The following is a 22,004-nucleotide window of genomic DNA, read 5'->3' as shown; positions in this document are numbered from 1 at the left end:
TTCTGCATTATAGAGAAACAGTTTTGTGTCATAAGTGTTCTGTTTTTTGTTGTTGTCGTTGTCTGAGTTAATTATTTGATGGTGTTTCTGTTTGGTTGTATGCAGGGCAACTGTCCGTGTGGTAATAGAGGTAGAACAAGATAGCTGTAGCGCAATCCAGTAACCTGCTGCAGTCATCTTAAGACAATTCTGCTTTTGTTAATCCCTCTAAACTGACATCTGCATTCAAGTGCAGCAAACTATTTGCTCTCAAACTGTGCTTCTCAACACCATCCCTATTCTTTCTTCTCAAGTCGCTAGGCGGATTGTAAACAAACCCACGCCATCCCTTGGCCAGATGCCCATTCGAGCTAACTGCTGACTGCTGCAGAATCTGGGAGCAGTTTGCATCTATGTTAAGGTGCAGTCCTTCAACCTCAATGCTAACTTTAATGTGATAGGGGAATTGTTTTCTGCAGTCAGGTTAAGCTGTAACACATTCAGCTCAGGGACATAAAACATAAACATGTATGAAGACAAGAATCAAATGAAAACCATCAATAATCTCCAGAATGCTTCATTTACCCACAAGAGGAAGCATCTGAATACACACCTGGAGTTATCACCACAGAAGCTGCACAAATAAAAAAACCATGATCCTCTAAATTTATGTTTGATGGAAATGTTTGTAACCTTCCCTCGAAACACACACCCAGAATTTACATCCACATCTTAGACTCCATGAAGCCCGAGGATCACACCTTTAAACCCTCAAGTATCAAACAAAGCCAGACCGTGACAGAAACTAGTCCAGCATCTGAACGTTAGCTTTCTAAGAACAGGTTTCTCCCTCTCGCTGTCAGATTCATTCACTTGCTGAGTGTTGAGCCTCACCTTGACATGCCTTAACAATTCAGTAAGGCAGCATGCACTGATATTTAGTGACTAATCATCCCCGCCCATACATGATGAGTGATTGCTCCCTTTGTGGCTCTTACCCAGACATGCCCTGGTCAGGCACGTTGAGGAAGTCCAGGTTCCCCTGGTTGTGCTGGTTGTGGGCTGGGACCCGGGGGGCCCTCTGGGAGCCCAGTTTGGGCGGGGCTGTGCTGGGTGGCCGGGCCTGTTTGTGCGGGGAGGAGTATGTGATGTCTGATGGTGGGTTGTGAGGCGCTCGGGAAAACTTGGCTGCTCCGTTCTGATGAGCTGAGAGGAGAGGAAGTGGAATACAAGTTAAGGTGAAACCAAAACCACCTCCTGACTTCAGTTCAGCTGCTTCTGGATACAAATTCTTACAGTATCAGTTACTTAAATGTTTAAGTCTACATCTAAACTTGCTTATACCTGGGTTTTCTGCAAATATTATGCACTGTAAAAAGTGATTTTAGGTTGTAGTTACCTCAGCTCACTTTCTTAAGTATTTTACTTGAAATATCAAGTAAAATAGTTTCCAACTAATCAGTCCAACCAGAGTAGTTCAGGTAACATAGATTTCCTTGTTGATACAACTAGATGTAAGTATGGCCCCTTCACAAATGCACAGGAAACCCCTTATAGTCACTTGAGTGACCAACCTTTACAATGCCATGTGTTGCAAAAGACACTCGGTTTGGATCAATGTTTTCATATCTGCATGCAGTGCAACAGCTAAGTGTTTACTAAAAGAGAAACAATCAATGTGTGATATTTGTAGACTTAGTTTCTGTTTTTATACCTACATAGTTCTTATATAGTGAGAGCACTCTTCTGTTATTCTGCTTACAGTGGTGTAAGCTAAGTGTTTACTTCTAGATCAATATTGAACATATGGCTGTTGCCATATTAATCCATTCTTCATGATAGCATTCTGATGCCAAGTCAAATTCATACAAAAAAAATATGGTCAGTTTGGACATTGAATAAAGTATTTTGAATGTTGTCCCATGTTGAGAAATCATTTTAATGTAGTATTTTTTGAAAATTGAGGCTTAGGTTGTTTTAAGAAATGACAAGTACTTATTATTTTTTTAAGTTATATTTTTGGGGCTTTTACACCTTTATTGATAGAGGGAGAGGACAGTGGATAATGTAGGAAACTGGGAGAGAGTGAGGGAATGACATGCAGGAAGGGAGCCACAGGCTGGATTTGAGCCGGGGTCGCCCGCTACATGGGCGCGCAACTTAACCAGTAGGCCAAGTCTGCACCCAAGTACTTGTTTTTTTAATGAATGTAATGTTACAAGTAAGATGAACAAGTCAGGCAAAAGGTTACCTGGCTGCCTTAAAAAGAGAAGTTGATTCAACAAAACACTTTGTTGAGCTAACATTTTATGATCTAATTTGTTTTTTCATGTTGTTTCTACTCAGATTTAGGTTTGTAAAACTTAGAATTGCTTGTTGGTCTCACTAAAAAGGCTTGTTGATTAAACTTAAAGTATGAAGTTGATATAACTAATTCATCAGCACTGTCTTTGTCACCCCAACTAATAAAACTAAGTTTAAGGAACTAAGACAAAAGAGGAAACAACTTACATTTCTTGGCTTGCTGAACTTAACATTATAACGCAGCCAGGTTACAAATTATCTTAAATTGAATTAACTTGTGTTTTCTTACAGTGTGGCTTTACCTGCAAAAACAACGTCCCCTCAGAGACAATAAAACAAGCTGAGGTTAAAATACTCAGATATCAGACTAGAACTATAGATCTGAAGTATAACGTGAGTTTGGAAATGTTCAGCAGAGGAGGATGGGTTCAGATGTTTCACTGAAGTAAGTACGTACCTCGAGAAAAATACCTTGAATACCTCAGCTCAAGAACAACAACCCTACCTTCAAATTGTGCAAGTAGAGAGGTATGAGCTCCAAAATGTAAGCATGTATAACAGGCTGGGTAATAACTGCGTATTCATACATGTGCGTCAAATCTCCACTATTTCACATACTTTACTGACGTTTTAAAGACAACCTGTTTGCAAAGATTGTTATCTAAAAGTAACACATTCTACATTTTCAGTGTTCTTTAAAGTCACGAGTAACCATTGTTGTCAAATGAATTCAAAGTAAAGAAAATGAGTGATTGTTCTAATATTTAAGGGGATTTTTAGAGCAAAGAATGATAAAAGAAGAAGTGAGATATCAGTGTTTGAGCGATAACTTTCAGACGTTGAGGTCATAAACTGAAGCTTATCAATAAAAGTAAACTGAACCAAACAATAGAGAGGAAGGCTTTGCAGGCAGTGTGGAGAGTGAGTCTACCTCTGCTGGCGACAGGTTGTCTCCCTCCACCATGGGACTGTGGAGCAGTCTTCCTGGTAGGCTCTGTGGAGAACACGTTTAATGTTGTTATAATGACACTCATATAAAGAAAACTTTATTTCTTCTTTACTCGAGGAGCATGAAACTTACTGGAGGACTTTGGTAGACCATCCCCAACTGTGATGGTGAGGGTCTTCCCTCCAGGTTTGAGCTGGGCCAGGTCCCCTTGTCCCCTCTGAAACACCACCACCCTGGAGCCTCCTCCGCCCCAGCCCTCTTTCTTCACTCTGAACTCCAGCCTGAGCGATATAAAGGGTCAATAGGCTGGTGTTTGTGGTTTCCTGTGTTAACACACTCAGAGTTTGCAGAGTCTGCATACCGACCTGTCAGTGAAGGTGATTGTCAGTTTTCTTTTGGTCACTTCCTCGAAGCGTTTGGTGAGCAAGCTGAGGAACTCTGTCTTAAAGTTGGACTCCAGCAGGCTGTCATACTGCGACTCATGGATGATGAAGAAGTCGTCCTGTCTTGTGCTGAGAAAGAAACAAACCATTAAGACCATGAGATACCCTTTCATTGTACTCTTTAATGATGTCATCTAACGTCATTATTTGTGAATGCATGCTCGTCTCAGGGTTTGCTTTGATTAAGCTCGACAGCTGTGATATAAAAATGTACAGCTGTAAATGTGTTGATGAAATTGCCAAACAGTATCTTCTGCTGTGTCAGGTTGGTAACAGATTCTGATTGGTTGTTGAAGAAATTCTTATTTTGTATTTCTAACAGCAGAGGAGTAAAGTGGCTTTGAACGCCACCCTGGATCAGGTGAACTTAACTCCACAGTGTGACATCATGGAGAGAAGCTCTCACCGCTTAGACAATCAAAAAACTAATAATTAAGATGAAACATACACTACCAGTCAAAAGTTTGGACACACCTTCTCATTCAATGGTTTTTATTTATTCTAATTATTTTCAACATTGTAGATTAACACAGAAGACATCAAAACTATGAAATAATCTGGTTTTACCATAATCTGGATTACAACAGTAGTCAAATAGGACTATCCATTGTGTGCTAACCCTACCTCTGAACAACACAACTGATGGTCTCAAACACATTAAGAAGGCAAGTCATTCTACAAATGAACTCTTGACAAGACTCATGTTCATTAGAAACCATTCCAGGAGACCACTTCATGAAGCAGACTGAGAGAATACCAAGAGTGTGCAAAGCTGTCATGAAGGAAAAAGGGGGCTACTTTACAGAATCTAAAATATAAAACATATTCTGCTTTGTTTAACACTTTTTGGTTCATTAAATAATTCCAAATATGTTCTTTCATAGTTTTGATGTCTTTGGTATTAATCTACAGTGTTTACAATAATTAAAATAAATAAAAACCCTTGAATGAGAAGGTGTTTCCAAACTTTTGACTGGTAGTGTATATTTTTTTAGTTCTGAGAAAAAAGTAAAAATGATGACTTTAATCTCAGAATAAAAATAAAAATATATTGCACCTTTAATTTTTTTTTCACTTGTGGCCCTAATCCTCCTCTATAGTTACTAAAGAACAGCATTTTTTCTTTAAATTCATTTTCAAACATTTTTTTTTTTAGATTTAAGTCACATTTTTTCGGAAATACAGGGAGCAGAGAGAGGGAGAAGTCATGCAGCAAATGGTTGAGACTGGGAGTTGAACCCATGACTGCTGAATCAAGGACTATAGCCTCTATATATGGGGGGCGCACTTAAACTGCTAGACTAACAGCGCCCCTAAAATCAGGTTTCTCCCTGATAAGATAGTAACAACAAGTTTTAGTTTGAATCATGAGTTTGCTTAAACAGTCACTTCTCATAAAGATGTTGGTTACCAAAAGCAGCATGCGACTTCTTGAATTCTTACACCCAAACATCAACCACAACTATCACCTGCTAAGTGCAGCGGTGATGTCTCAGAAACCAGAGGCCTACCTGAGAGAGACCCCACTGATGCTGGCAAACTCCATTTTTCTTTTCAGCACCTCCTTTATCTCTCCTTTCTCAGGTCCTTTCTTCACCTTCTCTCGACCAATCAGGTAGATGCCCTTTGGGGTCAAGATCAGATCTCTCTTGATGGACTGTAAAAAAAAAAAAAGAAGTGAGAAGTGTGAGCAATGCCAGAAAGGAGAAGAAGAGAGGGTTGATTTGGGGAAGAGGTTAGACTTGTGATGCGTTTTGATTACACATCTCTGTTTTTGTTCAGTAAATGCATCATAACAAAACTCCTCAGAGCGTCACCTTGAACCTGCGATCAAACTTGTTGACAGAATCAGCGAAGTCGATGCGCTCCCTCTTGGCCATGAACTGTCGCAGCTCGGGCTTCTGCTCCAGACCGAGGTAGTCCCCGACAAAGTTTCTGTTGATGCTGTTCCTCCTCCGCTCCTTGGAGTTGTAAAGGATGTCGGAGGCTGAGGAGCAAGGATGCACAAACATTAATAATCACATCCTCTAAATATGTACACCAGTGAGAAGGATATTCCTGCTTTGGGACTCACCCTCCTCTCTCATCTGTTCATACTTCTTCCTGGCGATGAATCTTCTCCAGGCCTTCTGGATGATCCTGGAATAGGTGTCAAACTTCCTTTCCCTCATTTCCTCAAGAAGGAACAGCTATGAGCATAAAACATGAGTTTATAGAAAACAGACTGAAAAGTTACAGCAATCATTATAGAGTAAAAAAATGAAGGAAAGAAAGATGATGAACAAATCATTAAAACAAAATGAAATTGAGACAGCCGGAACATAAAATGAAAGGAGATCTGTAATGCGTCAAGAACTTTAAAAACAAGTAAAGAACATTGAACCAATTCTGATAGAAACAGACGTGGAGTCATGTGATCACTTTTCTTTTTAAGCATTAAAGGTGACATATCATGCTTTTTTCATCAATATATATTGGTCTAAGAGGTCCCCAAAACATGTCTTTAAAGTTTATGCTCAAAAAAACACTTTGAAATCAGATTTTGGCATGCCTGAAAAACCCTCGTCTTCAGCCCTACTCAGAACACTCTGTTTTCTCTCTGACCACGCCCCCTCAGGAAGTGGATGTGCCTCGGCTCTCTAGCACGTTGATCTAATGTTTACATGTTGGCTGAATATACACGGCTGCTCAGAGATCGCGTTACTTCAACCCTTTGAATCTGATCCAGAATCTGATCCTGATGGAGAGGCGCCTGCAGCAGGACCTTTCTGAACCATTGGTCACAGATTTAGTGTTTCTTGTTGTTTTATTTATCAGTATGTCGACGTGTGTCTTGGTACACAGCTACAGCTACGACATGTAGCTATGTAGCTATGCTAACTAACGCTAGCACTTATCCATGATAAATAAAAATCATCCACTAGATCTTCAAATCTGCAGACGTGGGAGTAAAACCGACCTTTATGTTTATTAAGACAGCCTGCAACTAGCATGCCTCCCTCCTAAGCTCCTTGTTAGCACACATGTGTGCAGGTAATGAAAAACGGAGGGGGGATTCAGTATTATTTTATACAGTCTATGGGCTGAACAAGCTCCGAGCTCTGACTCCGTGACAGATCGGATATTGTTGTTACGTAACAAAAACACTGAAGTCTGAAACAGCTCGTTTCACACACATTTACAGAAAGGTGTAGAAATCAGAACAGGGGCAAAATGGATTTTTTTCATTCTTGGGGGGTTTGTAGACATGCCAGGGAAACATATTTCAGGTACAGAACCATTAAAAAGTCAATTTTGCATGATATGTCACCTTTAAAACTCCAGCCGCAGCATTTTGGACTAGCTGTATTACAATAGCTGAATTTCAATAGTCTCTGCGGCTGGTGATAAAAGCATGAATTAAAATGTCAGCTCCCATATTTGATACATCAGTTTTTGAGACCTCTACATCATCAGTGTGATATATTGTTTCAGAAAAACCCTGATGTATACAATCAGATACATGCAGTGCACGGATAATCCACCAGGTGTGAGTAATTCATGAACCAGAAGGACGTCACTTGAGACATCCAAAATGTCAGCTGTGGATCAGAGACCCACTCGAGGTTTTTCAGGGATATTTTTACCAATTTTAAAAAAGTTTGGATGAAAAAAAACTTTCAAATTGTTCCTGAAACTTTCAAGAGGAATAGTTACTGGATTGATGCAATGTAAAACTAATTAATATTTCATAACTTAACTTATAGTCAAACTGTGTTGAAAATGTTTGTATGTAAATTGATACAGCAGGTATTTATTTGCAGACCTGTCAATCATAACTGTATTAAATTTCATACATTATTCCTTAAAGCAACATACAGTCTTATTTATTATTTAAGAACATGTTTACATGACACGATTAGGTCAATTTAGAGTAGAAATTGAGATATTTATAACGTATATAATATTTTTATGTGTGCAACCTGCTGTATCATGATGATTAATGACTGGTTGAATGTTGCCATGGCTCCCTAGTAAATAATTGTCTTGTGCTCATTGATTTTCAAAAAAAATTGAACAATTCAGAGAAGAAATATACAACAGATTAGTTTTTTTTTGCTACAAAATAGGTATGATGTTGTCGTGCAATATGGAAAAATATAATTTTCAGGTTTTAAATAACTTTGGGAAAAATTTGAAGGAAACTTTAAGTTTGACAGGCTAAAAATGTTGTTTTATATGTTTCAGTTTGCTTAAAAAAATAAGAAACTTTGAGCAAAAAATATGCACCAAAATTCCTGATGTATCAAATATGATACAAATTAAAACTCATATATGAAAATTGCTGTTTAATTTCCTTTTTTTCCCATCTGTCAGAAGGTCCAATAAAGACTCCGTTTTCAAAGAATCAGAATTTTCTGGCAGTTATTTGATGGTTCAGGCTTTACAGGGTTAAAAAAGTTCAGACTTTTAAGATATTTCTAACATTAAGTTAGATTTAATCACAATGAATGACGTGAAACACGACCAGGACTGAAATCTCTAAAATGTTCTTACAGACTCAGGGTTCTTCACAAAGACTTTGGTGCGTCCCATCTGGTACTGATCAGTCTCCATGTTGACGGAGCGGAGGAGGTGGAGGACCCCCTGCTGCTCTGGACCCCTCCAACATGGCCACGTCTCAGGGGTCAGAATAGCATACCTGGAGACAACAAGTCCATGCACATCATTAAATGTACCAGTGATTGAACAGAGTGTTTGAGGAGTTTCTTCTCTCTAAACTCACCTCATCAGAAACTTAGTGAAGACTCTACGATACGCAAAGCCAGCTCTTCTCACACGGATGTTTTCCCGCAGTCCGAGGTATTCGACCTGATGCTTGGCTCTAGAATCAGACAGAACATCACCAATCATTAGGAGCATTCACTACATGTCTTCATGGGTTCATGTTTGCTGAAGTGTGGATGCTGACCTGCTCTCCTCCCAGTCTCTTGGCCTTTTGGTCTCATTGGGTTTGATACAGCGGATATAATGCGGAGTGCATTTCATCAGCGTGTTCACCAGATCATTCGCTTGTTTCTGTCGGGCACACCAATACACGATCAAAGCATTGTTCCTGTTGTTGTATTTTAATCACATTTTAAGAGTACATCGATTTAAAGCTCCAGTGAGGGAGTTTTGGCTTGCTTTGATTTGGCGCCCCATGTAGACAAATACAGTGGCTGGGAAGTATACTTTTATCACATCACTCCAGTTCTTAGATCTTTACACTGGCTTCCTGTCTGTCAGAGAATAGACTTTAAAATCCTTCTGATGGTTTATAAAGCACTGAATGGTTTAGGCCCAAAATACATTGTTGATCTGCTGCTGTATGAACCACCTTGACCTCTGAGGTCATCAGGTACTGGTCTGCTTCAATCCCAAGAGTCAGAACGAAACATGGTGAAGCAGCGTTTAGTCATTATGCTCCACATATCTGGAACACACTCCCTGAAAGCTGCAGGTCTGCTCCAACTCTCACCTCTTTTAAATCAAAGACTAAGACCTTTTTATATCTGTTACTGCCTTTCTATCTTAGATTATTTTAACTCACTTTAAATTTAATTTTAATGTATTTTAAATTTTCCTTTTCTGTTTTATTATATTTGTCATTTTAATTGTGTTCTTTTATGCTTGTCTGAATGTTTCCAATGATTTTAATGTTTTAATGTAAAGCACATTGAGTTGCCCTCGTGTATGAAATGCGCTATACAAATAAAGTTGCCTTGCCTTGCCTTGTACCAACAGCAGACTCTACTGGAAAAGGAATGTACCAATGATTTTCAAAATAAAAGAGGTCTGTACTATAAAAATGTGCGTAGATATTCAATACTGTCAGCTATATACATTGTGTCGTGAAGGAAAATTTGATTCAGGGGAAAAAATGCATTTGGCATCGTTTTTGTCATGGTGATTAATCAATAATTGATCATTAACATTTCCAAAGATCGATCACAGAAAATACTTGAAATTTACATCCCTTATTCAAACTGATAAGAGAACTCCTCATAATGTGTTCCTGCCAATCACAGCTATATCTGATTTGGAATTTCAAACTAAAAACCATTGAAAATGTAGCCATCTTTTATTTTGAAACTCATTGGTACATTCCTTTCAGAATCTGCCGTTTGTAAATTTGTTTCGGGACTGTTAAAATGGGAATTTATAAAAGTGTTTTATCCTTTGTAAAATTTGTATTGCACTTCACAGCCAACGTAGATGAAGCAAGAAATCTAATCTGTTTCCTGATCTTATCCAGCACATGTTGAAGTGATGCTTTCTGACTAACAATCTCTACTGGCAGGCCTCCCTGCATTCACAGTTAAACCTCTGCAAATGATCCAGAACGCAGCAGCACGTCTGGTCTTCAACCAGCCTAAGACAGCTCATGTCACTCCCCTGCTCATTTCGCTACACTGGCTTCCAGTTGCAGCTCGCATCAGATACAAAACTCTAATCATGACTTACAAAGCAGGAACCAAAACCGCTCCAGTTTACCTGGAACCCCTCATCCAGGTCTACTGCCCTTCTCGTCCGCACACAAGGCCTCAAAATCACTAGCTGGACTCTTCTCTTCTGTTGTCCCTAAATGGTGGAATGAATTGGCCAACTCCATTCGATCTGCAGAGTCCATCTCTACTTTCAAAAGACAGCTAAAGACCCAGCTCTTTAGGAAACACTATGCACTTAGCTAGACTGTTCTCCACTGTTGTCCCCAGTGGCAGATCATGTCTTCCAGCTACAGTTGACTCACACTGTCCTGCTCTACTCTGGGAATCTGTGTTCAGGTCTGGAGTGACCCAGCACTTGGTACTTTGGTCATTATTGTGGTGATGTTAATTGTTGATGATGATAATGGAAGGTCTTAAATTGTTTGGTTGCTTCATTGTAGATGTTCCTTATTTACTTTTGTGCATTGCCTTTACACTGCTTGGCAGTACCTGCACCCAAATGGACTTGAAGCACTTTGTTACTCTTACTGATCTTGTTTCCTCTTGTCTAGATCTTTGCTTGTGTTGTTCTTGTTCTCGTATGTACATCGCTTTGGATAAAAGCGTCTGCTAAATGACATTATAACATTGTAACATTGTAACATTGTAATCTCATCCTGCCATCTTGTATCAGTCATATTTATCACTCACTGAGAATCTGTGTTGTTGAAAATGTAAACAAAGGCTCTTTTGATATACTCCTACTCTGCAGCAGTGCTAAAATCACGATATAGCAATGATGAATCTTTCTGCTCATGGTCTTTTTGCTTCAGTGGGTCATAAAGAGGCATCAGTATTTATTTCACTGTGTTTCATAACCTGCTAAACTCTCCTCACAGGAGCTCTGAGGAACATTACATTCATGTTTACTGCTCACCTTGATCTTTGAGCTGGCTGTGGTGGGTCTGCTTTTCTTATCTGTGTTCAGGTTTTCAGGGAACAAGCTACGGATGAAGTTACTGCAGAGACACATTCAGGAGAATTTTTAATTTTACTGCATTTTTTTCTTAATACACAAGTGAGAAAACAAAATTGGGCATGAGAGGCTTACTATTCACTGCTTTGCATGAGCTCAATGAGGTCAGGGAACAGCACATCCCGGTTTCTCTCACAGAAGCCGTTGATATCATATGATACCTGAGACGACAATGGGCGTTATAACAGCAGTGTTGACTTTAACAACCAGGCAAACATAGTTTATTAGTAAAGAACAATGTTGGGTTATTTCCTTACAGTATTGAGCATTTGTTCTGGTGCTAATCAATCATGTTTTACCAACAACAGATCATGTCTCAAAAAACATCTGCCACCAAGCCTCTCTCTCAGCAGCTCTCCAGTTTAAAATGAATAAAACACATGTTCTTGTCAAAGGGCTGAATCGCTGCTAAAGGAGAGTACGTTTGACTGATGTCAGGTTCCTACCTTTCCAGCGTAGTGATGTATGACAAAGCCAGAGTTCCAGCTGTTGAAATGTTCGTGCGTTCCCACAGCCGCCTGCAGTTTCTGCAGCAGAGTGCCATCTGCGCCCTCTCCTTTGGCGTGCATGGTGGCGCACACATCATCCAGCACACTCATTACACCAGGAGGATTCTGTTGGATCATTACAGCAAACACTCTCAGTTTGTGACAGGTTTCATACATTTGAAAGATCACACTTCCAAGAATTTGTTTCTTTCTGAGGTGGAATAATTATCTCTTCTTTCCTCTCATCTCTAAATAGTGTGGGGGTGTAGATGGAGGCAGAGCGTAAAGCCTGACCTGGCAGACTTCTCAGCATTTCCTGTCCCCCTTTTTTTTTTTACATTTTTATTAGAATCAGCCAACACAACACAAAATAATGTAGCCATTAGACTCAGAGGCAGATCTCATGCACACATATTTCATAAAAAAAAAACAAGCCCATAGTCTGGCAGGGAAAAGCAAAAAATACAAAATTGAAAACGAATAAATGAATAAAAAGTAAACAAACAAATAAGTCAAAATTAATCAAAAGTTCAATAAATAAATACTACATACTAATAAAAAAAAATAGAATATTAGAGAAGTAAAAGAAACACCTTTAAAGAAATATAATTAAATCAATACAATTTTAAATTAAAAAATAAATAAATAAATCAAAGGTAAATACACAAATAAATCGAAATAATTAAAAGTTAAATAAATAAATAAAATAATATTATAGAATTTGAATAAAAGAGAAGTAATAGAAATAAATCTAAAGAAAAATAATTAAACCAATACAATTGTATATTTAAAAATGAATAAATAAATCAAAAGTAAATAAAGAAATAAATAAAAATAAATAAAAAGTTAAATTAATAAAGACAAATGATAATAAAACTATTGAATAATAGAGAAATAATAGAAATGCCTTTAAAGAAAAATAATAAAATAAATAAAACAAAATAATAATAAAGTATCTTTCTTGTACTCTGAATAAAATCTTAGACACTTCTCTTTTCTGTGTTTTGGGTTTTTTGGGGCCGTGTGGTAGGGCAGGTAGTATCAGTGTTGTCACTACCAGGAGCCTGGGTCTGTTGAATGCAGCAATGCTGTGTTCATTGTGTTGTAATATGAAGAGGTTCTGCTTGTGGATCTGATGGGTGGCGGGTACTGGCATGTAGCTGGGTGGTTCTTGGATGCTGGAGCTAACTGCTAAGCCTCCCTGATGTGTTGTGGGCTGAACTAAGCAAAGCACCAGTGATGAAGTGTCTTTCGCTGCACATCTATCTTTGGTTGTCGGGGACATTGTGAACTTACTCATAGAGAATATCGGTACGAGGGCATTATGGGATGGGTTTCTTTACTGAGCACTATAAAACCATAAGTACCTTAAGTTTATTTCAAATTTTCCTTTTTCCTTTTGAGGCGGAACAATCAAATAGTTGAGTGCATGCTGTTCTGAGCTCACCAATTTATTTTCAATAAGGTCGCACACAATCTTGTTGTTGAAATACTCGATGGGAGTCCACTTGATTCCCTCCTGAACATACTCTTCCTGAAAGAAAACAAGAACGCAGACAAAGAAATCTGGTTGAAATGTGTTTGGAGACATCCATCCCAAATCTTCTCCAATTCAGGGTTGCAGGTGTTTATAACATAAATTATTGTACATATTCAAAGAGAAGCTCACTCTAAATCAAAAAGAGGCTCACACTGAATATTGCAGAGGTTTAGGAGAGACGGTATACAAATAAAGAGAATTTAAAAGAGCACTAAATGTCCCTGTTACTACCTGCTCAGCCTTCAGAGTCAGCTCAATAAAGATCTGCTGAAGTTTCTCGTTGACAAAGTTGATGCAGAACTGCTCGAAGCCGTTCCTCTGTCGGGGGAGAACACAATCAAACATCATCATTAAAGAGCACTACATCAAAACCTTCTGAGGATACTGACATATTGTTTTAAGACTGCTTAAAATGTTATGGGAGTGTAGGTAGTTATAGGACAAACCTGGAATATCTCAAAGCCGTAAATATCAAGTACTCCGATACTGAATTCTTCATGTGGTTTTTGAATTGCTTTGTTTATGGCCTGAAGACGACAGAGGGCAGAAGATGAGAGGAAATCAGAAACACATGAAATATAAATTAATTGGTGCCAACATGTTGAGGTTTCTCATTTGGGAAAAACAAAACAAAACAAAACCAAAACCAAAAAAAAAGCCCCAGACAGTATATTTCCTCATTCTGTGTGTGTTGCCACTGTGAGAAAAGTTTCACTACCTCCACCAGGTAGTCAAAGAGTCGAGCATAGAGCGCTTTGGCCAGGGCGTCTCGTGTGTAGGTGGCCTGCTCCTGGTTCAGGGTCACATTAATGGACTCCGACTTCCCTCCCCACTTTGAATCCATCTTCCGGCTCGTCAGCTTGTCCTGCAGGCGGTTTGGGTCGATGCCCAGCAGATACGCAGGAAAGGCAAGCACTGGAACAGAATATTTTAAATCAACACCAACATGTCTGCCGTCAAAAGGAGTCACTGGAACAACAATTTGTTTTTGTTCATTTTCAAGTCTAGAAGTGTGCGGACTGCCAGATAACATATCTCTGTGTAACTAAATGTAACTGCACCTAATACAGACTGCTGTAGCTTTTATTGTGCAGTTCTAGACAGCATCTGTGTGATGGTGATATATATCCACCCTGAATGTAAACACCAATTATCTAGTGTGCAGTGAATCCCTAGACAGCAGACAAAGGAGGAGACAAACAGGGCCGTACTGAGGTACACAGACTCTTTCAATTAGCAGGGTGTTTGTCATGGGACTGCTTTGTCATAGTACGCTTTAATTAACTCACACCCCTCGAGGGAAACACAGCAATTTAAACACCAGGTGGGAATTATGTGTGCATGCATGGATGAGTGACTCGTATGTGCATGCTCCTCACTCACAGTCAGTGCTCTCCACCTTTCCATAGTTTCCTGCCTCTACGAAACTGATGTTCCCCAGGTGGAGGATGCCTGCTATGATCTGCAGCACCTGAGTCTGGATGTCACTTGGGATCCCAATAACCTGCATGGCTTCCTGGAGACAGCAACAGAGAAGAGAAGCAGAGTGAGGGCTGCAGCTTGTAGCATGTGCACCAACAAATGTTAAAGTGTTAATGGAAATATGTTATTGTCAAAAGCAAAGCAGTGGTTTCTATTTGATAGAAATAGTGTCTCAGAATAAGCCATGAATGATAACAATTAGTATTTTTTCACTCAAAAAAAGATTTTTGCACTAAACTTCTTCATTTGAGATATATTCACCTTAATTTGAGTTGTATTAAAGCAGCACTTCTCTAGGTTTAAGACCATCTTGTACTTGAAATAAGATTACAAAGTTTAATTTGAGCATTTTGAGATATAATGTCTTCTCATAGTGAGCTGGATATACTAATATTCAGTCATGTTGTTTTTTAGGATAAGCCAGCTATGCTCTAAAGTAGGTGTTTCATTGTGTGCATGTAGTTTGAGGATGGATATTTTTATCAGATTTAGAAGAAACAGTGCCTGAAAACTGAAACCCACCCTTAAAAACAACAACTTTCTTTCTTTCTTTCTTTCTTTCTTTCTTTCTTTCTTTCTTTCTTTCTTTCTTTCATCAATGGAGCTGTTTTCTGATAGATTCTTCAATAAAATGCATTTACTTAAATCAAGTAAAGGGTTTGTATTAAATCAAGATTATCTGTCTTCTACAAATAAGATCTCAGCTTGAAAAACTAACTTAACAAGATATTTAAGATGTCTTAAAACAAGTCCCTCTATCTTGCTCAAATGTTACTTGTTAAGTAAATTTATCTTAAATCAAGTGGGAGAAGACATTTTGACTAAAAATGAGACAATTTCACTTGGTAAGATTTTGAGTTTTTGCAGTGTACCATAGTCTCTTGGAAGTCTTTGCTGTCGTTGGTGCCATCCACCTTGTAGGTCCCAGACTGGTTGAGGTAGTAGTAGTAGTCTGGTGTCATGATGCCCAAACCCTCCTTCTGCTGTGCGTTGGCGCCCTCTATCAGCTGGAAGACAGCAGTGCAAGTAGAAGATACATTATTTATGTATTTAATATTTCAATTTCTTCTACATGTCTTCAACTTGATTGATGTGAATATAAGAAATGAACACTTCATTTTTAAAAACTGTTTTGAGGAAGTTGTGACTGTGCATCTCTCTCACCTGATAGTAAACATGGAAGTTCCTCTCGTTCTCATTCTGGCTCACAACCCTCGACTTCTCCAACAAGAAGTTTGAGATTTTGCCACCGTCTGGCTCTCCTCCTCTACTGAACTGAATCTCAAAGTATTTCCCCTGGTAGGTGCAAAAATCAATGTCAGCAATCAGAGATGTCAAAATGTCTGCAGATAAATCATGTTTCAAACTATTAACAAACAAATTAAAGCTACACACAGTAAAGTTAAATGAATCTGAGTTACAGCTGCTTTAATGTGAGCACTCATTTTTGTTTTCAGATAAGGAAGGTGATCCCCATGTTTCCCACAGAGCTCACAAACACTCTGCAACACCTCAGTGCACACAGACTCTTATCGTGCTGCATCAGTGGTGACGGAAAACAAATTGATCTGTTGAACTGAAGCTGCATGCAGGCCTCTTTATGTGGTCTAGAGGTGTGAAATTTTAGCATCAGGACCCTACTGATGAGAAGTGATGGGGGTTAAAATGAAATTACTTTCTGTGAGAATGAAACCAGGGGAAACAATGCTTCGGTGTCTGCATTGTAAGACCACAGTTTAAGTCAAGAATGGGTCTGTGGAAATATATTGGACTCCTGTTTTTTCCCTTCCTATGCTGGACAAGATGTCATCCATCAACTAGTTCACAGTGTTGATGAAAAGTTAATTTTCTGACATGAAAACATTGAAACTAACTGACAATTCTCACCATGAGGTCTATAAAGCTGCTGTTCTCAAGCTGTAAATGCTATAACATATTCAATCTCATGGGATGCAATAGCATAAGATTGATTTCTGTGTCATCTGTTGCTTCAAAGTAGAAAGAGTTGCTTTCTATCCCAGTTTTTAAGCTAACATGTGCGATAAGGCCGTAAAGGGAGAGTTAAGTTTAGGTGGGTTTGCATTGGGGAGTTGTCGATTGTAAGTAGAGGAGATCCCAGTCAGCCCGGTCCCCTATATTCAAAGAGCGTCTGCAGAACAGGAAGAGAAGAGAAGCTATCAACCGGTACAGATGGGGTCAGCTCTACCATGTCATTTAGCTACAGTTACACCTGTATACCCTGGTACTATACCATCAGGAATCCTAGTTAGCATAGAAGTTTCTCCTTCTCTTTCTCAGTCTGCAGAGTCTCAATCTTTTTCTGTATACTCAAAAAGGTGTTCTTCTTGTGTCTCTGGTTGTATTTTTGTCTCTTTGAAGCTCACAGACCCAAAACAGCTGATCAGTGCGATACAAGTAGAAGAAGAATCATGTGCAGCTTCTACAAATATAGTCCGAAAGGTTATTGGGTTTTCTGGCGGCCAAATAAAGCACTGAAAAGTCACCAAATAGAACGTACACTTAAACCAAGAATAGAGCTTTGGTTGGACTTTGTGTTAAAGAGCTAAATCACACAGTAAGGCCTTTATTATAAAGTCTATAGGTCGGGCATACTCTGTAGGTTGATAGCCTAGCTTTTTATTTTAATATCTGGAATTTATTTATTTTTATTTTATTTTATTTTATTTTAATTTAATTTAATTTAATTTAATTTAATTTAATTTAATTTAATTTAATTTAATTTTATTTAATTTTATTTTATTTTCTGGTATTTATCTCATTTCATTTTTATGTATTTTATTATAATGATTTCATTTTTAAGTATTTCATTTCACTTCTCTTTATCTTGTTTTGGCCTTTTATAATTTGATCTATTTCAGTTGTTTTCTGTCTCTCTGTTCTTTTGTGGAGCACTTTGTGCGGCATGCTTGAGTGTAAGAAAAATGTGATATAAATATTAATGAGTTAAAAGAGTTGAGATGTTCATACATATTAAACCAATTTGGCTTATTAAAAGTAGTTCTAGTATCTTAAAAATCAATAAGAAAAGTATAAAGTAGAATGAAAGGGAAGTATTTAAGTCTAAAATGTAATAGAGAACTAATCCAATCAAATCCAGCTTTATTTGTGTCGCACATTTCATGCATACATTGATGATCATTAAATAGTAAAAGACTAAGGAAAGAAAGATGATAACCCAAATGTTCTAAAACAAAATAAAAGTAAGACAGTAAGGACAATAAAGAAATAAAGGAATAAACTAAAGTCAGTGAAAAGTTAAAAAATAATTCAGAAATACCTTCAATAAGGCATTGTTGAAAAGAATAATTAAAATGTGGACCGTTTTGAATCAAAATTAAAAGCTATATTAGAAAGTTAAGTCTTTAATTTAGTTTTAGAAACACAGAGAGAGCTTGCTGTTTTGTTGTCAGGAGGTAGTGAGCATTAAAACAGAAAGCTGTAACTATGGTACGTGTGAGGGACACAAGAGGAACATTTAAAAGGGAAGCATTCGAGGACCCCGGTGATCGAGCCGGATCATAAAGTGGAAGGAGATCTGTGATGCATGGATGAGCGAGGCTTTTACGAACTTTAAAAATGAGTAAAATGACTTTGAAACCGATTCTAAAAGAGACAGGGAGCCAGTGCAGAGTGGAGTCATGCGATCACTTTTCTTTTTACGTATTAAAACTTCAGCCACAGCATTTTGGACAAGCTGTATTAAAATAGTCTGGTGATAAAAGCATGAATTAAAAAGGTCTGGTTCTTTGGGTAAGCTGACTGGGATCAAACACACAAGAGGCTAATACACTTTAACTACAAGTGCCTCATAAAGCCCCCCCCCTTAAAAAAACAACTATTCCTTTAAGTCACTCAGAAAATAGATGATGAGCTCTTACTGCTTCATGAGCTTTTCCCACATCAAAAGGAGGAATAGGGCGTTTGTACTGTAGTTTGCATATGTGGTGTTGTTGTTTGTGGTTGTGGTTTATTTTTACAGAAATTGAGACAATTGATTGAAAAAGCACTTCAGACTGCTTCCAAAAAAACAAGGAGATCCCATTAGAGCCAGTGTTAAAATGCACATTTATACAGCAGAAAGAAACATGTTATATGCCTGACTGAAAAAGTAGTTTCAGCGTGATTTGCTAATTTCTTTATTTGTTTTAACTGAGCGAATTAGCTTTTTGTCTTATAACCAATGCGTTTTGATAACAGCAGGGCTGAGAGGTATGCAGAATAAGGCATACATAGGGGAGTGGTTGCTTTGACTGACAGTTTGACACATTGTAGGCAGTAGCTGAGTTTCATTTGACCCACCTCCGCCCTTCCTCAGTACTTGTTTCTAGATTGATTGAGAGTAGTCAGCATTTCCCATGAGTCACCGCCATGTTTGGGTTTTCGAAAGTGTCTACTACATACTGTGTTTGAATTTAGTCTGTAGTATGACTGTTCTGTTGGATCTGTTCTGCAGCATGCTGGGCCAGACCTCACTGGATTTCTGGTTTCAGAAAGTGGAAGTAAACAATGTCCAAGCTGATAGAGAAACTGCTTCTTTAGCATCACTTGGGATTTAAAAAGTTAGGGAGTGGTTTATATGTAATTTAATAGTTTTCACAGCACCTAAAAACTGAGTTCCCCCCTCCCAAATAAGAAGAGAAAAGAAAAAGCAGAATGAGCGCTGTGCATTGTGGGAAACAGTACGCGAGGCAGACTGGTCTGATGCATGCTGTGAAATTTTCCTGAATCAGTAGACATCCGGGGAGTTTTAGCTTACTGCAGATTTTGCTCTTGTTCACATACTACATACTGAATTTTGGCCAAATCAGTACGTACTGCTAGTATAGTAGGCGGTTTCAAAAACAGCCTATGTCTGTGTTTTATACAGTCTGTGGTGCTGAAGCAAAAGTCTTACTCACAAAGCGGCTGGAGTTGTTGTTTCGTACGGTCTTGGCGTTACCAAAAGCTTCCAGCAGAGGATTAGACTGTAGGATGATGTCTTTCACATGCTGCAACAAACACACACAGTGACACAGTGTGAGACACCACATAAATATCTACACCCAAGTTTTAAAGGTGAATTAAGTCATTCTGGCTGTCTCTACCTGAACTTTGGATCCTCCTCCGGATACTTTAGAAATGTAACCCATGATGTATTTGGCAGCCACTGTCTTTCCAGCACCACTCTCACCGCTACCACAACACCGTGAAAAACAGGACACAGCACACCACAAAGCAACATTATATCACTCAAATTACACAAGCACACGATGAAACACACTGTGTTACAACATAACAAAGTCAGGGAAGAGTATGGCACAGAATGAGAGTTAGAAGAGAGCTGTGAGTCTGTAATCACCTGATGATAACACACTGATTCTCTACATCAATCATCATGTTTCTGTACATGAAATCAGTCAGAGCGTAGATGTGCGGTGGGTTCTCATATTGAGCCTGAAGGAAGCAGATGCAGAGAAATGTTTATGGTTCATAAAGTGTGAAAACATTTAATCAAAAAACTAATAATTACTGATAAAAGGCTGAGGGGTTTTACTCACAGCTCCTTGGTAAAGTTCGATCTCTCTGTCAGTGAAATACGGCATCAGTTTGAACGGGTTGACTGAGATCAGCACAGGGCCGATATATGTCTGAGCAGAGAAGTCAAGGAGGGTGAGGAACCAACATGCAACCAACTAGTGTACATTTTCATAAGGCCTTACCAACTTCAGCCTTAAAAAGTCAATAAACTCTTTGTTTCCCCACAAGAATCCATTTAAAACAAAAAATGGGACATGTATACTTAAAGGATGTTTTTGAATTGAGGCAGTGGTTCCCAATGTAGGGGTCAGGACCATTTAGGGGGTTTGGAAACACTGATGAGGGGTCAGGAAATGCCTTCCAAAAACATTTCTGTATTTATATTGAAGAAATCAGTCCTCCATTAGTAAGACATCACCTTGGTACTAGAGCCTTGACTGAAGACGTGAAGGTTGTTATGGACCTTTTAGGTGATACCGGGAAAAACTATTAAACTCTCACAAAGGTCTTAAAGTGTGACCATCTTTAATCCAAATAGAATCAAGTTTACCCTCTATGTTATGAAAGGGAGGTGAGGTGAGACGAGACCCAACTGAAGGGCTCTGCGGCTGATACTAATATTGTTGGACAGGATCCAATATGATAATGTCCGTAGCCTGCCGATTTAGCATGCTAAACGAAGCTAACATTTTAGCCACATTGTTTTGATGCTAACAGAAGCTAACAATTTTACCTCACCTTAAGATCTATAGTGTCAACAAGCAGAAGCTAAATGTGCCGGAACTCTTTACTGCGGATTGATCTGACATGACGTGTGACTCTGGTGTTGCTCATGTTACTGAAAGTTAATAACCGTTGTCAAGGGGTTCTCCAGTGATTTTAACCAATCAGAATCAAGCACCTCACAGAACCAGAAGATCAGTAAGGAAGCTGAATAACAAACGTAATAAAGTGTGAACAATTGCTGAATTATCACCAACATCAAGCATAGCTGAGATCATCGGTAATGTCAATAATTTACTGATATTAATCCTGATGGTGACATTAATGTGTCAATCAAAATTTACAAGAAGTATCAACCTCATGGTGGCGCTGCATGAAGGAAAGGTCAGAGGATCACTAAAGTTGGCATGATCCCTTATTAAGGAACCACAACAGTCTGTACCAAATTTCATTTCAATCCACTCAATATTTCTAGAGATATCTCACTCTGTGACCGTGGAAGTGTACCGTCCAATAGGCTGAAAGCACCATTTAAATGATGATAACCAAATTAGGTAATTATGGGCTGCCGCTGGTGCAATTTAAAAATGATCAGGGGTTGGGGAATGATATCACCTCACACCTCAGTAACTCAGTGTTTCTAAAAACCTGTCATCTCATCGTATGCAGTTAATAATACTCGGTGATATCTCAGATAAAAAAAGACACCAAGAGTCCCAACATGCTGCAGAAGTCGACTTGACTAAAAAGCTGCTTCACTAACGCAGGATAAGACCTTATTGGAAGTAAATCATCTATAACAGTCCAAAGAAGGGTTAACTTGTATTAAATGTTCAGATTATCTCTCAACAGGAACTGTTATATATATATACATATATAAATGTGACTTGTTGCTTCAGTAAGCTTGAGGTGATTTCAGCTGCTTCCCTGACTCTAAATATGGTCTGAAGTTCAGCTGTGCTCACAGAAAACGGAAGTGAGATGTTGAGTCACAAAGTGAACGTAGACGAGGAAGAGTGAAGTTGTTCTAGTTCTTCTCTTGTATGTTTGATTCACTGACTATATGTGTGATT

The 22,004-nt window shown here is 38.5% G+C and overlaps 1 protein-coding gene across 1 annotated transcript in view; it reads right to left on the bottom strand.

The window, feature by feature from the left end:
• myo1f (myosin IF) overlaps positions 1-22,004 on the bottom strand; it is a 34,013-nt gene that overhangs the window by 2,785 nt on the left and 9,224 nt on the right. Inside the window, exons 3-26 of the mRNA XM_034677683.1 lie at positions 20,229-20,318; positions 20,030-20,124; positions 19,776-19,863; positions 19,590-19,679; positions 15,835-15,966; positions 15,543-15,677; positions 14,572-14,704; positions 13,907-14,103; positions 13,635-13,715; positions 13,420-13,506; positions 13,096-13,182; positions 11,607-11,774; positions 11,236-11,321; positions 11,062-11,143; positions 8,627-8,733; positions 8,441-8,539; positions 8,212-8,356; positions 5,750-5,864; positions 5,493-5,662; positions 5,187-5,332; positions 3,598-3,744; positions 3,365-3,513; positions 3,215-3,277; positions 978-1,185 (exon numbers count right to left, since the gene is read on the bottom strand). Of these exons, the coding sequence (XP_034533574.1) occupies positions 978-1,185; positions 3,215-3,277; positions 3,365-3,513; positions 3,598-3,744; positions 5,187-5,332; positions 5,493-5,662; positions 5,750-5,864; positions 8,212-8,356; positions 8,441-8,539; positions 8,627-8,733; positions 11,062-11,143; positions 11,236-11,321; positions 11,607-11,774; positions 13,096-13,182; positions 13,420-13,506; positions 13,635-13,715; positions 13,907-14,103; positions 14,572-14,704; positions 15,543-15,677; positions 15,835-15,966; positions 19,590-19,679; positions 19,776-19,863; positions 20,030-20,124; positions 20,229-20,318 (2,900 nt within the window). The remainder of the gene's footprint in view (positions 1-977; positions 1,186-3,214; positions 3,278-3,364; positions 3,514-3,597; positions 3,745-5,186; positions 5,333-5,492; positions 5,663-5,749; positions 5,865-8,211; positions 8,357-8,440; positions 8,540-8,626; positions 8,734-11,061; positions 11,144-11,235; positions 11,322-11,606; positions 11,775-13,095; positions 13,183-13,419; positions 13,507-13,634; positions 13,716-13,906; positions 14,104-14,571; positions 14,705-15,542; positions 15,678-15,834; positions 15,967-19,589; positions 19,680-19,775; positions 19,864-20,029; positions 20,125-20,228; positions 20,319-22,004) is intronic.

Source organism: Notolabrus celidotus, chromosome 2, assembly GCF_009762535.1.
Source record: "Notolabrus celidotus isolate fNotCel1 chromosome 2, fNotCel1.pri, whole genome shotgun sequence".
Classification (NCBI taxonomy): domain Eukaryota; kingdom Metazoa; phylum Chordata; class Actinopteri; order Labriformes; family Labridae; genus Notolabrus; species Notolabrus celidotus.
Note: the sequence above shows the minus strand (reverse complement) of the source record. Positions and strands in the feature narration are given on the sequence as shown.